At 39.4% G+C, this 14072-nt stretch overlaps 1 protein-coding gene across 1 annotated transcript in view; it reads left to right on the top strand.

The window, feature by feature from the left end:
* The window catches only part of SLC35F1 (solute carrier family 35 member F1), a 226842-nt gene that overhangs the window by 117108 nt on the left and 95662 nt on the right, over window positions 1-14072 (top strand). Inside the window, exon 2 of the mRNA XM_030944956.1 lies at window positions 12674-12849. Within this exon, the coding sequence (XP_030800816.1) occupies window positions 12674-12849 (176 nt within the window). The remainder of the gene's footprint in view (window positions 1-12673; window positions 12850-14072) is intronic.

The raw sequence follows: 14072 nt of genomic DNA, 5'->3' as shown, positions 1-14072 counted from the left end.
TTTATTCCATAAGTAAATAAAGGCAGTAAATCAAAAGGTAATATGTTACATCTCTGAAATATTTAGGTACTTTACAGCCCTAAATGGCCTTTGTCAGATAATCCCTTCCACATATAAATTAAGCAGTGCATGTTGCTCAAAAGCAACATATGAGATGTCTGCAGTCATGTTGCAGGATGGCCCACATGAACATAAGCACTTAGCCCAGCTGTGCACTCTGTATGATAGGTGTGTCACTTGATTCCCTTATGCAGCTGTGAGAGTTTTTCTCTCTGGCTTTTCTCAACTTATTTCTTGCTAGGAAGAATAAAAAGCCATCAGTGGGAAACGTAATGCATATCATTACAGTGAAATCTGATTTAATGGCTAACTTCATTTCCAAAAGGCAAGGAAACAGAGAGCTGTGACTGGGATTTTGTCCTTCAGTTATAACTACAGCTTCAGATGCCTTTCAGAAGGGTGATTTCTGCAGAGCAAATGCTATTGAGTAACATGGAAATTCTTCCTAATCTTTTTAATGCTAATGATAGGTTTATGCATGTATTTTTGTAACAGTAGCAGTCTAAAGCCTTAAAGCAAAGTGTCACAAATGTCATGCTTACACAGAATATGATTTCATCCCTGATTTTTCCTCACACTTTTCAACTGTCAGACTGACCCCCTGCTCTCTGTGCTGCAAGCACAGATGTGAATCACACTGGGAGAGGAAATAAAATAAACTTGCCAGCTGAAGGTTGTGACCACACTTGTATATGGCTGGGAGGCAAAAGGTCCTCTGGTTCTCTTGGGTCAGGGTATGTCTTGGCATGCTATTGTCCTGTGTATGGGAAGGAGATGGCACATCAGCTGCACACACTGAGGACACCCTCAGTGGCCTGGTTACAGCCTGCTCATTGCCTTTGCATAATTCTACAGTTCAGTGCTGGCAAGGCAAAATTGTACCCACTCAGAAAATCTTTTACATTATTGAGTTTTCTTTTTTTGCATATCTGAAATTTAGATGCTGCTATTGTGAAGAAATTGCAATAAAGCAACCTGGAAGGTAGGGAACAATGTTCTGGCAAATGTCACTTGGTTTATTTCCTTGAAGAGGACTTTACAGCTCCTGTTTTTTTCACAGTTTTCATTTTCATTTGAGTGATTCATCACTCTCCTTCTTTAGGTCATCAGTGACTTTGGTCATACATTCAGCACTGCAGCAGGTTCCTGTAGACCAGGAATATCTCTGTCTTGACTCTCAAAATCTGCAGCTGGCGACTTCCCAGACCACTTACAGTTTATTTATTTTTATTTATTTCAAACTCCTTGCAGTTCTGAATTCTAATAAAACAGGAAAAATTAGATCAGTGGCCTTATGTTTTTTCAGCTGAGCCTGTCCCATCATTGTGTGTCAGGTCTGCAGTAAATTTATAGTGTTGACAGAGGCAGTCGTGCTGTTTCACTGAATTTAAAGGAAGAGAGGAAGGGAGAGATTTATCTTGGAGCCTAAGGGTAGAGCAGTAAACCAGAGCCACCACACTCATTCCTAAAAGTGAAAAACTTAAGTGTTGTTGGACTTTTCATTTAGCAAGGGTTGAATTTTGACCAGTTGTAATTTCCACTTATAATGGCTTTTTTATTTTTGAATTGTAAGCAGAATGCAGAAGAATACAGCTGCAGAAGTTTGGACCTCTTGTGTAGTGTTGGCTGAGTAATGATTTTATCACTGCTGAGTGTTGAACAAACAGCAAAAGCAAGGAAAAGGAGAAGTACTTGCACTCCACCTCTCTGTAAGGCTGGTTTTGCTGTGCCCCCTTTCACCAAGTGCTTCCTTTCCTGCAAGACCCTTCTGTATCTTAGAAGTAGGAAGGCAGGACCTGTGAGAGCACTCCTGGGTTATTGCTGAATCAATTCTGGGCACCCAACTCAAAATGCCTTAGAGGGACCTTGCTTTCAGAAAGGACCAGTAGCAGACAGAGAAGAAAACTCGAGGCCTTTCAAGTCCTGCGAGTGGGGCACTCACAATTGATCCAGCTGGGCCAGGAGGGGTGTTGCCTGCTGAAACCCATCATTACTGGAGCCCTGGGCTAGTTACTGACCCAAACCAGGAATTCACTTTCCAGTTGTGCCTCTGTAATGTCTCTAGAGCCAGAGCACAAACTTCTCTCCCAGAAGGTGACACCCAGCTCAGTAAAGCAGCCAAACTCTTAAATTGTTTGCCTAAGTGGCTTCAGGGGTCTTGTTCTGAGGACTTGCCCTGACATGTTCTGCCTTCTGTGGTGTATCAGCCACCAGATTAGTGGTAGATCTATTGAGGGTGTTTTATTTCTTTCCATAATGAAGTTGTGTCACCCTGAAACTCAGTGTGCTGGCTTCACAGGCAGGAATAGGATAAAGACACTCCCACAAAGGGGGAAAAGTCTGGCCTCTGTGCATTAAAGAACTGTTGGGGAGAAAAAAAAGCATAAAACTTTCATGTCCGTCTGTTTGTCATAATATCCATGAGCAAGCAACTTTGAGCATTACTCCTGCTTGAGGGGCTGCAGAATGAGGTAGCAGCAATACAACCCACACATGGGAAAAAGCAAAAGGAGGTCAGAGCCTTAAAGAGCTGAATTTAGGGTGAGCCACAGGCACATGAGCATCTCTCCTTTGAAGCAGATGGGGATTTGGAAAAGTGTGCAATGGCTTAGTGCCATCCTTGATGAAATGCTAATGTGAGTATCCTTTGTCTTTCTGTACCAGGGGTGCAGTCAAGAGGCCAGTATTCAGGGGCCAATTTAAGGACATTTTTCTTAAGGTTTCTTTTACATGCTTCAAGCATATAGATTATGGAGTAGAAACTCACTGTAAAAACGATGCAAACTTATGGGAGTTGCATATGCCTACCTGGGGAGAAAATGTTGTCCACAGAAGCAGGGTTTTTTAATTCTGCAACAATTTTCAAGAGTTGTGGGGGGAAAAAAAAGTAACTGTTTTGTTCTGAAGTTTTAAATGTAGTTAGTTTTATCCAAGAAAAATATTTTGCATAATCCAGGCAGATAAATTTGATTTTTAAATTAAATATTTATAATAGATACTGTGTTCTCTAGAAAGAAAAATCAATGTTATTTATTTTGCAAATGCACTGATATTAAAAAAAGGAAAAAAAATTATACATCTTGTAATAATTGAATTAGTAGCTTTAGTTCTCCAAAAGCCAGCCATGATATTCATAGAGGCATTTTTGCATTCCAGTATTAACACCTTTTTTTTTTTTTGACCTCCAGTTTTACAAGTAAGCTATAATTTTTGTAGTTGCCTAATTGTAGATGAACAGTCAGTACACACATTTGCGTATGCTTGGAGTTATGAATTTTATGGGGACAGAAATTCAGAAACAAATTTTGCCACTTTCAGGAGCACCAAGAAGAATCTGAAATCATCCATCATCCTGACTCACATACATACTATTTTCTAGGAACTCCAGGCCCATACTTCTGTGTTTCTGACAACGCTGAATTAAGTCACCGTAGCATCTATCACTTGAGGAATCTTGAGTCATATGAACTTGTTTTCCACCAGACCGTTCAATCAAGATTGGCTTATCAGTGGCAGGGGTATAGCAGGAGCTGTAATGCTTTTCATCTCCTCCTTTATCAACTGTCTCTCAATAGCTGTAAGAGTCCATAAACCCCCATCAGTTTAAACTGTATTAGCACTGTACAGTAATGGCAAGAGAGCAGTAAGAAGTGATGTTGTACTACTTTGGGCACTGGTGAGCTATTTTTCTTGGTGCTGGGAATCATCCAGGTCTATTACTGTAGGCTTTCAGCTCCTCTGAGAAAACTGGGAGCTGATGATGATCTTAACTGAACTGAAACTTTATAACTCTTTCTCATATTATCTAAAGATACTCGTCACTGTATTTATAATGTCCTGAGCCTTAGGCACAAAAACCACTGCAAGTGAGATGAGCTAATGCAATTTGGCAGTGAATTTCTTTTCTACAAGAAACAGAGAGCCATCAGTCCTTCCACATCCTCATTACTTTCAACATCTAAAAGCTCAGACTGGTGCATTTGGAAGAGAGTAAAGATAAATATCTATCTCAAAACCACATCTGTTTGTGTGCTTTATTCTTGAATGATAAAAATAACTGATCAGCAGCCCAATGACTGCCTCAATTTCATTGGCAAAAATGTGGTATTTTCAGTGGCTGTCACATGGATTTCTAGCTTGAGAAATTACAGCTCACTCTTAATACATAATTGAGTCTCTTACTCTATTTCTAAGACTGGAAATATCACTTTTGAATTAATTTTTGGATAATGATGGAAGAAGTTAGTCTTTCAAAAGTACCATATTCAGCAGTTGGTGTTTGTAACTAGTTTTGTAAGCTCTTGTATGGAAAGTTAATTCTGTCACTTATTATTCCAATCTAGATCAAATATTTACATAATTATTTATTTATTTCCGTATCTTAATTTCTCTAGTCATACTTGGCTAGACGGTGAACTTTATAAAAATTTATGGACTGCAGCTAGCTTCAGTCAATTTATTTGACTAAAATAACCTGAAATACAATTATTTTATCTCATGGTCATCTATAATTATACTTTTGATTTCATCACAAAGATTGAAATATTTCCAGTCTATCCAGTATAGGCTGAGAAGTTGTCAAGAACTGTATATGGAGAAACCTCATTCTTAAAGAGAAAAAGCCTCTAGGGCTTCAAGTCTGGTGATTTTTACCTGAAAAGGAACCAGGAAATTACTGATTGGAAGGCAGATGGCTTTTTGAAAACCTAGGCATGTTTTTAGGGTAAGCATGTTTTATTTTCTTTGTTAGCTCACTGGTAGGATGAAGATGACTATAAGCAAATTGCACCAACACACACACACACACATCCACCCCATGCCTCCAATTTGCTTGTAAGGATTTAGCACTGGACTCCATCAAGATAAGACCATGGAAGTTTTGTCACCATACTTTCCTTTGCAATCTTTAAGCATATATCTTATTCAATAATAATAACTAAAAGAGGAGTGCCTTTTTTGCACTTAGAGTCAGTGCAGCAGGTGTCTCAACAATATATAGTTAACTATTAAGTGCAGGGATATGTTTTATCTGTGTAAGAATAGTGTTAAAAAAAGATTCCAGTAAATTCCAGTTACTAAAATGTTGTAAAACACACATAACTATGACCATGTTTGTGTATGAAGTTGGAGCTATAAGTATATGGTAAATTAAACCCATTTTCAAGAATTGCTGTAACTGGCAATATACAAGAACTGGGAAATTTATTAGGTAAAAGCTCATCTTAAGAAACTGCTTCAGAGACTCCCAAGGCTTGTTGAATGTGATTCTGCTTTGTTTTCATCCAAAGACAACAATCTGGGATCGTCCCTCAAGCTACCACAGAGCCTGAGTCTGCCGCAGCTTTGAGGCAGTTGTAACTACACCTTGATTTTAAGTGATGTCCCCAAAGGCTCTTAAAATCAAGTCCAGTTGTATTTGAATACAAACTAGAACCTTAATATCTTGAATAGAAAAACCTCAAAGCAACTAGGAAAGCCAAAAAGCAAGGGATAAGAAACTTGGGTAGCTCTCCCCATGCCCAGGGTGTCCTTCCAGCCAAGGCAGTGGCTGCTGGAGCTTCTCCAGCTCTAGGGAAGTGCTGGCTGTGTGTCCAGGCCTGGCTGTCCCTTGGATGCTGCAATCAGGTGCTGGGCCCTGCTGAGGAAAGAAGCTGTGGAGCTTGATCCAGAGCTGCAGGGTAAGTGACAAGTTGCTGGGAAGGTGGCAAGAGAGGATGATGAGAACAAGGAGGTGCAGAGCTCCCCTCCTACCCCCAGCTTATGGCACAGAGAATTTCTTTTGAGCCTCAGTGGGAACTTGAGGTAGTCTGCAACTCACTGTCTGGAAAGCCCACCCTTTGTGCTGAGATTTAGTACAAAGCCTGTACATCACAATAAAGATTTCAAAATAATGACTCAGTAGGAATTAAGTGGTGGATAGGCTTGGTGTTTCATGGGTTTCTATCTCTGATTTGTCAGTTAATTTTAGTGTTGTTTGTATTTTAATGCAGTGTGTTGGCTTTAGTTGGGATCCAGACTTTGGTATTTCACTGTTCAGCAGTGGCTTGATACCTATATTCTGAAAATATTTTACATCAGTTTGTTCTTCCTTGCCAGAAATATTATAAGTGTCTCTTATTTAGACCTACAAACCCACTGTATTTTCTTGAGTTGTTATCTAGAATGGTTGTGGGGAGTGTAGACTATGGGAGTAGTTGGTCAATAGAACACTGTGGCACAGCAGCCCATGATGCAATTATCAGTATATGTGTTGGGTGATGTGGTTGCCATTAGTGCTGTGAACATTTAGTTATAGAGTATTGGGACTGGCTCTGTAAATTGCTCTGAAGCAGTGTGCAGCAGCTTTGATGCATTAACTGAAGATGTTTGCTGCAATCCTTACTTTATTGAGAGGGGCAGAGAGGAGGGAAGGGTTGCATGTGCCAACTTGTAGAATTTCTCCCCTGTGTAACAGGCATGTCAGAATAAGGGGAAAATAAGAAAAGACAAGTTTCCATACAAAATTAGTGTAGAATCTTGTTCTCTAGATGCAATCAATTTCAGAGCAGGACTAATAGGAAACTTCATATGCTTCAAAGCTATTAGAAAATCTGCAGCTTTAGCTTTCAGAGAGAGCTCAGTTGATTGTCCAGAACAAATCTTGTTAATTTATTCTTTCACAAACTGCCTGTGTCAGTGTTAAGTGTGAATCACAAAATATGGAAGTAATGTCCGTGTCCTCATTAAGCAGCTATTCAAGGGGGGGGGGGGGGGTGGTGTGGGAACTTAGGAACTCAGCTGCAGTGGAAACAGTCACATTCCATGCTGGTGATGGCAGTTAGTATTTGTGATTTTGACATGTCCTGTTCCTGTGTTTTCTATGGTAATATGCATCAACATTTCTACTGGATAAGTAGAATTTTAAAATAAGATTCCACATCCACCTGTAAGCATTTAAATAAACTTGACTGGATTTCCACAGGATATAGGGGCATAACTTCAGCTTGCTTTGAATCAGTGTGAAGTTTTTAAGACCTTGTTTTATTTCTCCTCACGCTTTTATAGAAACACAGTAAAATGCACTCAAGTGAAGAAGCTTGGCAGAATCACAGTGCTGTGACAGACATCATCAACTTCACTATGGCATAGCAGTCATCAGTCTCTGAATGCAAGTGTATCTGCTTTTTCTTTTTTTAAGTACACACTTGGAACATTTGGAGTGGTAACTTTGTGTTGCAGTCATTACCACCCTGGAGAAAGCACGATCCTGCCTGCAGGCCCTTTCTAACAGTGCTGTAAAGCAGCCTTTACAGATGTGTTCCTCTAGTGAAATTTTGGCTCAGGAAACAGAGTGCCAATCTCTTGTCTGTCTGCTGGAGCCTGTGGCATGCTGGAGGATTAACACACCTCATGCTAGAGATTAAAAGTAGTGGTAGCCTCTGTTCTTTACCATCTGAGATACTCTAAAACTGATGCAGCGGGGACTTACCAGTGGAAAGATACCAAATAAAGTGCAAAAGAGAGGAGGGAAAGCAGTTAAATTAAACTGACATGGAGAGTGCTTTAAAACAGGATTTAGTGTCAATTAAATAAGCCTGAATGTTTAAATCACTTGGCCACCCTCTGCATGTCATTGATTCTCCAGCATACTGTGGTTGTGTGGCTCCTTCTCAATATTACACTGCCTTGATTTTGTGTTGTGGAGAGCGTTTCTATGTTCTGGGGAGGATATGGGAATGGACTAGTATTCAGAGCTAAATATTTTAACTTCTTGTAGAATAATTACAGGATAACCTGCAGATAGCTGTTTAGTACACTTTATTGCACCAGTGTGTATGTGCAAGGAACGAAGCACTAGCTCCAGAGTTCTTTGATATGAGAATGTCTGCCTACAGAAGTTTGGCTTTGTCATGGCTGATAAAGGAGATACTCAAGTGACAGAAATTTCCATAAACCTGGAGGAACAAGCGAAAAGGATGCACAGCAGCTACCAGCCCAGACATTTAAACAGAATTAAATGGCTTCCAACAGCAAGATGACGCTTTGTCTTCTGGCTCCACTTCCAAAGAGACAATAAAGTATTTTTAAAATTCTGTTAGTATGCTGTGAAAAACTTACTTAGCAACATGACACCCAGAGATTTAGGAGTAATTCTGACCTACTTCTCACTTAAAAATACCAGTGTGATCCTAGGTTAATGGTTGGACTAAATGACCTTTTCCAGCCTAAATGATTCAATGACTCTGTGCCTTTATGAGATCAAGGCTTAACTATAAGCTGAAGATTTTCCCTGTTTTAACTTGGTTTGAGAAAGTACTGTTGGTGTTGCTGAGGGAAAATGGGATTTTTGAAGAATTGCTTTGTTTTGATTTAAATAGAATACAAGTAGAGAAATAGAATAGCACTCAGCTAAAGAGAAATTGGATCCTGAAAGGCAGAAATCCTCACTTTTATAAAGCTTTTTGTAGTGAGACTCTTTTTGGTGTACTGTTTGAAGGCCATCAAACTACACAGCCTTTCTTCAAGATATGAATGAATGTTGCTTCCTCAGTGAATGAATGTGCTACTGAAGCCAGCATGACAGACCAAAGGCTTAGGGAAGAAATCATCCTTTGTGCCAGTCTCTGAGTGGTGGAGCATATGAAAAGCAACACAGAAAGTGTTGCAGATAGGAGCTATATTGCATATTTCAACCATATTATGATTTTTGGGGAAGATACTTATGAGTGCCAGAGATGACAGCCCTGAGTTAGTGTCTTTTTCTTTGTCTAAAGAAAATAATAGGTTTTCCACAGCCATTGAAATCTTCTTTTCAGTGTTTGCTTGCTGCTTCTTCTTAAAAATAATGGGTATTTTATTACTCTTACCCAGGTATTAAAGGCTTAGAAGTTAAGACTCTTGTATTATTAGATCACCGTTTGCAGGGGAAAAAAAGAATTGAAGTCGATGTTACCAGCATTTTTTTGTAAAATTCAGGTATCTTACATTGGTTATTAGGTTTATTTAAAAAATGTATTTTTCTGTGTTGCTGCTGACACTGTCACCAATTTAAACAATTTAAGATTTGTTTCCACTTTTCTGTTTGGAGAGAGATGAGTTGTTCTCTTACATTCAGCCAAGGCAAAAATGAGCATTTTATTGATCTTATGATTTGCTTTCTCTTACTTACTTTTCATTTCATTACTGTTTTCCATGATAATGGTTGGTGTGTCAGAGCCTACAGTGATGAGAGAAGGGGAGGATACAGAATCTTCTATGCCACTGCTTGTCATTCATGTCTGTAATGGGCATATTACTAGGTGTGGCAGGAGAGTTTAATGTGGGCATGAACAGTTAAATTTTGTAAAATAGATCAAGTCTGAGCATTTAATGGGCGCTTGAATTAGATCTGCTTAAACATATAACATGCTACTCTTTGCACTGATGAAATAAGAGTAAAAAATTTGTATCTTTCTCTGTCATCCATCAACTGTGAAATGTTTAACTAAGTCCTGACTGGAAGAAAAGCAAAACAGCTTGATTTCAGAATGAGTTTTCTTACATAATTAGAAATACCAAATATGTGCAAAAATCAGAGACAAGCAGTAAGTATGTACTCAGTATCATTTATGTAGTCAGTGTTTTGAAAGACAGCAATATTGATGGTACTGTTTGCACTTAGACACCCACAAAGTAGTTTTCTGCAGTTTTTGCATTCAGTTTTTGTCTAAAAGACAATTTTTACTCAAAAGCACTTTCAAATTACAGAGATTATACAGATCAATCTTTACTTACAGACTTAGAGGTGTTTAGGTTTACAGCCTTGATTTTTTGTCCACGAACTGAACTCCAATTACCCTTTGTGCTCATTGATGACTTCAATAATACAATAGCAAGTGGATTTTTGGACATATTTTGTAATTGACAGAAGATATAGAGAGCTATTCTCAATGACTTTTCAGGAATAAGACCATAAAATTTGAATTATCTTCTTTTTTATAAATTAATGAAATGTAAAATCCAGAAGCTGAGGACAGGGGACAGGCTGTATGTGTGTATATATGCTGTAGATGTTGACTCTTTAGGAAAACTGCCACTTGTAGATGTGGTTGAATGACTTGGCAAAGAACCAACTATGAAAAATATGGTTGTTTTATAAATAGCAAAATAGCAATGAGAGAATCAAAACATACACCAGAGAGGGCTACAGCTATCAAACACAGCTTTGAAATTTACCTGGTGGTTTTCAGGTTTTGTTGGTTGGATTTTTAATGAAAATGTCAGTACAGACTGGTTAGACCTGGCGACACACCTGAATATAGAGAGCTGAGCTAAAAAAGATGCCTTTTGTAAGACCTTATCAAACTTCCCACCAGTCTGAAAAAATGTAATGATTAGTGTGGTTCCCAACAGCTAACAGCCCTAGGGAGCAAGAAATATGTTATTGTGAGAATCCTTTCCTGAGAGAGGGTGTGTTTAGCTTTAGGGAAATCTAAGCAGGATCCAAGATGCTTCTCTTCAGAGCAGGTGCAGTCCCCCAGTGAATGTAATACAACTTTCACTCACAGGCTCAGCCAAAATACAGGGACACACCTGCATTTCATGTAAAGCTGGTAACTGATTTGCAAACATCTAATTTACTAATGAAATGGAACTATACAAATGGCAGTAGGCAAGAGGACAATCCTGCATGAAACTTAATTACAGAAGGATATAGGAAACAATATCAGCTAAATGAAGAACTATAAACAAGGGTGCAAGATTAATATGTGGATTTAAATTGCAGTCACTATTCAAATTTCCTATTTCATGTCAGCAGCAGAGCAGGTAACAGCAGGAACTGAGGATCAATGGTGTAGGCAGCATCTGCATCATGGTCTTGGATGTCACCTCTGTCGAGTGTGCTTGTTTCCCTTGGCTGTGTTTCACAGTAGAGTGAGTAATGTGAAAGCAGAAGTAGCCGTGGTAGAGTCTTACTTGCTGCTTATCCAGCAGTCTCCCATCAAAACACAGGGTTTAGCACAATAAAGTTTGTTCTTTACTCTGTGTGCCAGGCTGTTTGTCAGCAAGGTATGTTAGCTGAATATGACTACCCAGCCTCCTGTGCTTTCCAGGGTCTCTTTGGTTAAATCATGCCATGACTGACACCACGACACATTAGTGGGAGGATTGTTTATGAGAAAAAGGGAAACGAGCTTGACACTTGAGTTTACCAAGTTGTAGGAGCACAGATGCTCATCACTGCCAAACACGCAGAGCTGAGGTCAGGGAAATCTGTCAGGGAAAGCAAAGCAGCCTTGAAGCAATATTTTTTTTAACTGTCTGGCAGAGAACACACATGAAATACTGTTATAGCTGAGCAGGGTGCTGCCCTCCTTCCTCTACTCCCTTAGGATTGCCTAGTTCGCCTTCCTCATTCCAGGCTCAAATGAGACATTGCAGAACATGCTCCTCTCCTTCATGTCTTCCCCAGGGAGCTCTTTTCTGGGGGCTGGTGGCAGTAGCAGTAGCAGTGGGCAGGGCTCAGACTACATGTCCCCTTTGGATGCCCCTTTTGCTCTCCCTGGTATTGTTTTTGCTTGCTTCTCTACCAGACCAATGCTTTTTGCATTTCATCCTTCTGCATGGGAGGGTAGCTGTAGAGCAGACCCGGTCAGCATGAGAGTGCTGACACATGGGGGACCTGGGAAAACTCTTAAGGGTAATTTAAAAAATACAGATATTCCTGTGTTGCGGGCATGGGAGATCCTGTGCCAGAGTTTGGAAAAGGAGGATTGTTTGGACTCAGTTGGGCTGTGTGGTTAGATAATAAATTCTACAAGAGTAAAAGAGATGGAGGTATTTGGAGGAAAAAAATCTTTCAGATATAGCAATTTCTGCAGTAAAGAGAATATTATAGGAAGACAGAGAACATGCACAAATGAAGAGGCTATTTGAAACCTGTGGGGAAGGAGAATGGGGTTGTAATAGGATAATGCAGAAGATACTGGAGATGAAAAATAAGAAAAACAGATTACAGCAAAAAGCCTAACCAGAAAGTATATTTCTAACAACCAGAAAGAGGCAGGAATGGGAAAATGGAAATCTCCTGTTCCCATTAAGCAGAAGAAAAAGTAAGCAGTTGGAAGGGTGAAACAAAATATAAATATATCTATCCACAGTAGACGGAAAGAATAGTTTATATGATGAAATGTATATTCCTCTTGATGATGAAACATGATCCTTTATCTTATTTTTCTCTGTGGCTGCTAAGACCTGAAAGAGCTGTGTTTCCCACTGTTTCTGAATGATAACCCTGGGTCTTTCTTTTAAGGAGGATGCTCAAAGGAAGCAGTACTGAGTTTTGGTTGATTTAAACTATCATTTATCCTTTGTGAAATGTGAAATGCAAAATTAAATGGTAGGGACGTGCCATCTGCTGTTGTTTAACATGTGAATAAAAGCCACTATGTTGGCACAATGTTTATGCTCATGATAAGAGCAGGAATAATGGAAATGTTATGTTGGCTATACCCAGCAGGTCCCCTCGTTGACTGAAGCATCATGTTTCTTCCATGCCCCAGAAATGCTGAACATGATTCCTGGAGGAGGATGAGCATTTCCTCCTTAGTGAGGAGGCTGAGTGTTTTATGTCTGTTATTCTCATTCCTTTCAGGGATCTCCTGCTGTCTGTGGCACTTGGCCAGGTACTCTCCCTCCTTATCTGTGGCATTGGTCTCACAAGCAAGTATCTTTCAGAAGACTTCCATGCCAACACACCTGTTTTCCAGAGCTTCCTCAATTATATTCTTCTGTTCTTGGTCTACACGACAACACTAGCCGTCAGACAAGGTGAGTGTCTCTCTGAAACTGTTTTATAGAAAGCAGTGGGGATAAAGGCTTCTGCAGAACAAAAACAAGCAACATGATTTAGACACATATCCCACTAGCATTTGTTCCATATTTACATTACCTAGAAATACATATTGGATGAACTGAAAAAAACACCAACAAATCTTCATTAGAAAAGAATGAATCATTAGATCTCAAGGACTGGGGTGCTACCTAAAAGCTAAAATAGACATCAGTACTTTTGAATTCTGATTGTTCTTGCCTTGCTGGGAAATACTAGTATGCTTTACATCTTACATAGACTAACGAGAGCTCAGATGCAAGCAAAGAAGAGCTTGCTAGTTTTAGATGCTGATCATGGCAATTGAGTAGTTCACTTACTAGACAGAAAGAAATAGCAGCAAATTTTTAGCTGTTGGGAAGTAGCAGATGAAGGGAGAGATTTTGGGGTGCTGTCTCTCTGGGGGGAGGTTTGGGCAGAGCAGCTCCATGGCCCTGTCACCGCTTTGCCATGGGGCCTGTGTAACCAATCTGACCTCCAAAATGAGAAATGCACTGCAGTATGCTTTGGTACTGTTTATCTAATGATGCTCTCTTTGACAGTCTGTATTTTTTATGGGGGGTTGTGCCTTTCCTGCACATTCCTTCCCTTCTTTGAGATTTCATTTCTAGATGAGGTGTGGGAAGTGAATGCATTTAAGTACATTTCTGAGCCAGTCTTCTTTTTGGTAATAATTTTATTTATTCACCTTCACAGAACACGTAGATTAGAAGCTAAATAAAAGAGAAAAAAATATAATGTGTTCTCCTGACATAAGGAGGGTAGGGCTCTGTGGAGGATAACTACAAAATGTATTAGGCCATGGTACATTTACCAGCATACTGAAAAACTCATGTTTTTTTTTACAGGAACAATGATTTTTGGATCATTCTTTGATCTTTTAATGTTTTGGGAACAATCCTGAAGCTTAAGTTCTTCACTCATTGTACAATCTTGTGATACAATGCTAAAGTGCTCCAAAGCAGCAAGGACTTAATTTCTATGCAAAAATGAACAGTCAAAAAAATACCTCTGTACTCCAGCACAAAGCACTTAAGCATATTACAACATAAGTTTTATAAACATTGGTCCCCACTGGCATTTTGCAGAGGTGCTAAAAGCCAATGTGCAAAGGAAATGTTGGTTCTTATATAAGGAGAGATTGCTCAGGCACTGTTTCACT

The sequence above is a fragment of the Camarhynchus parvulus genome, chromosome 3 (assembly GCF_901933205.1).
Source record: "Camarhynchus parvulus chromosome 3, STF_HiC, whole genome shotgun sequence".
NCBI lineage: Eukaryota > Metazoa > Chordata > Aves > Passeriformes > Thraupidae > Camarhynchus > Camarhynchus parvulus.
This window is presented reverse-complemented; position numbering and strand designations above follow the sequence as displayed.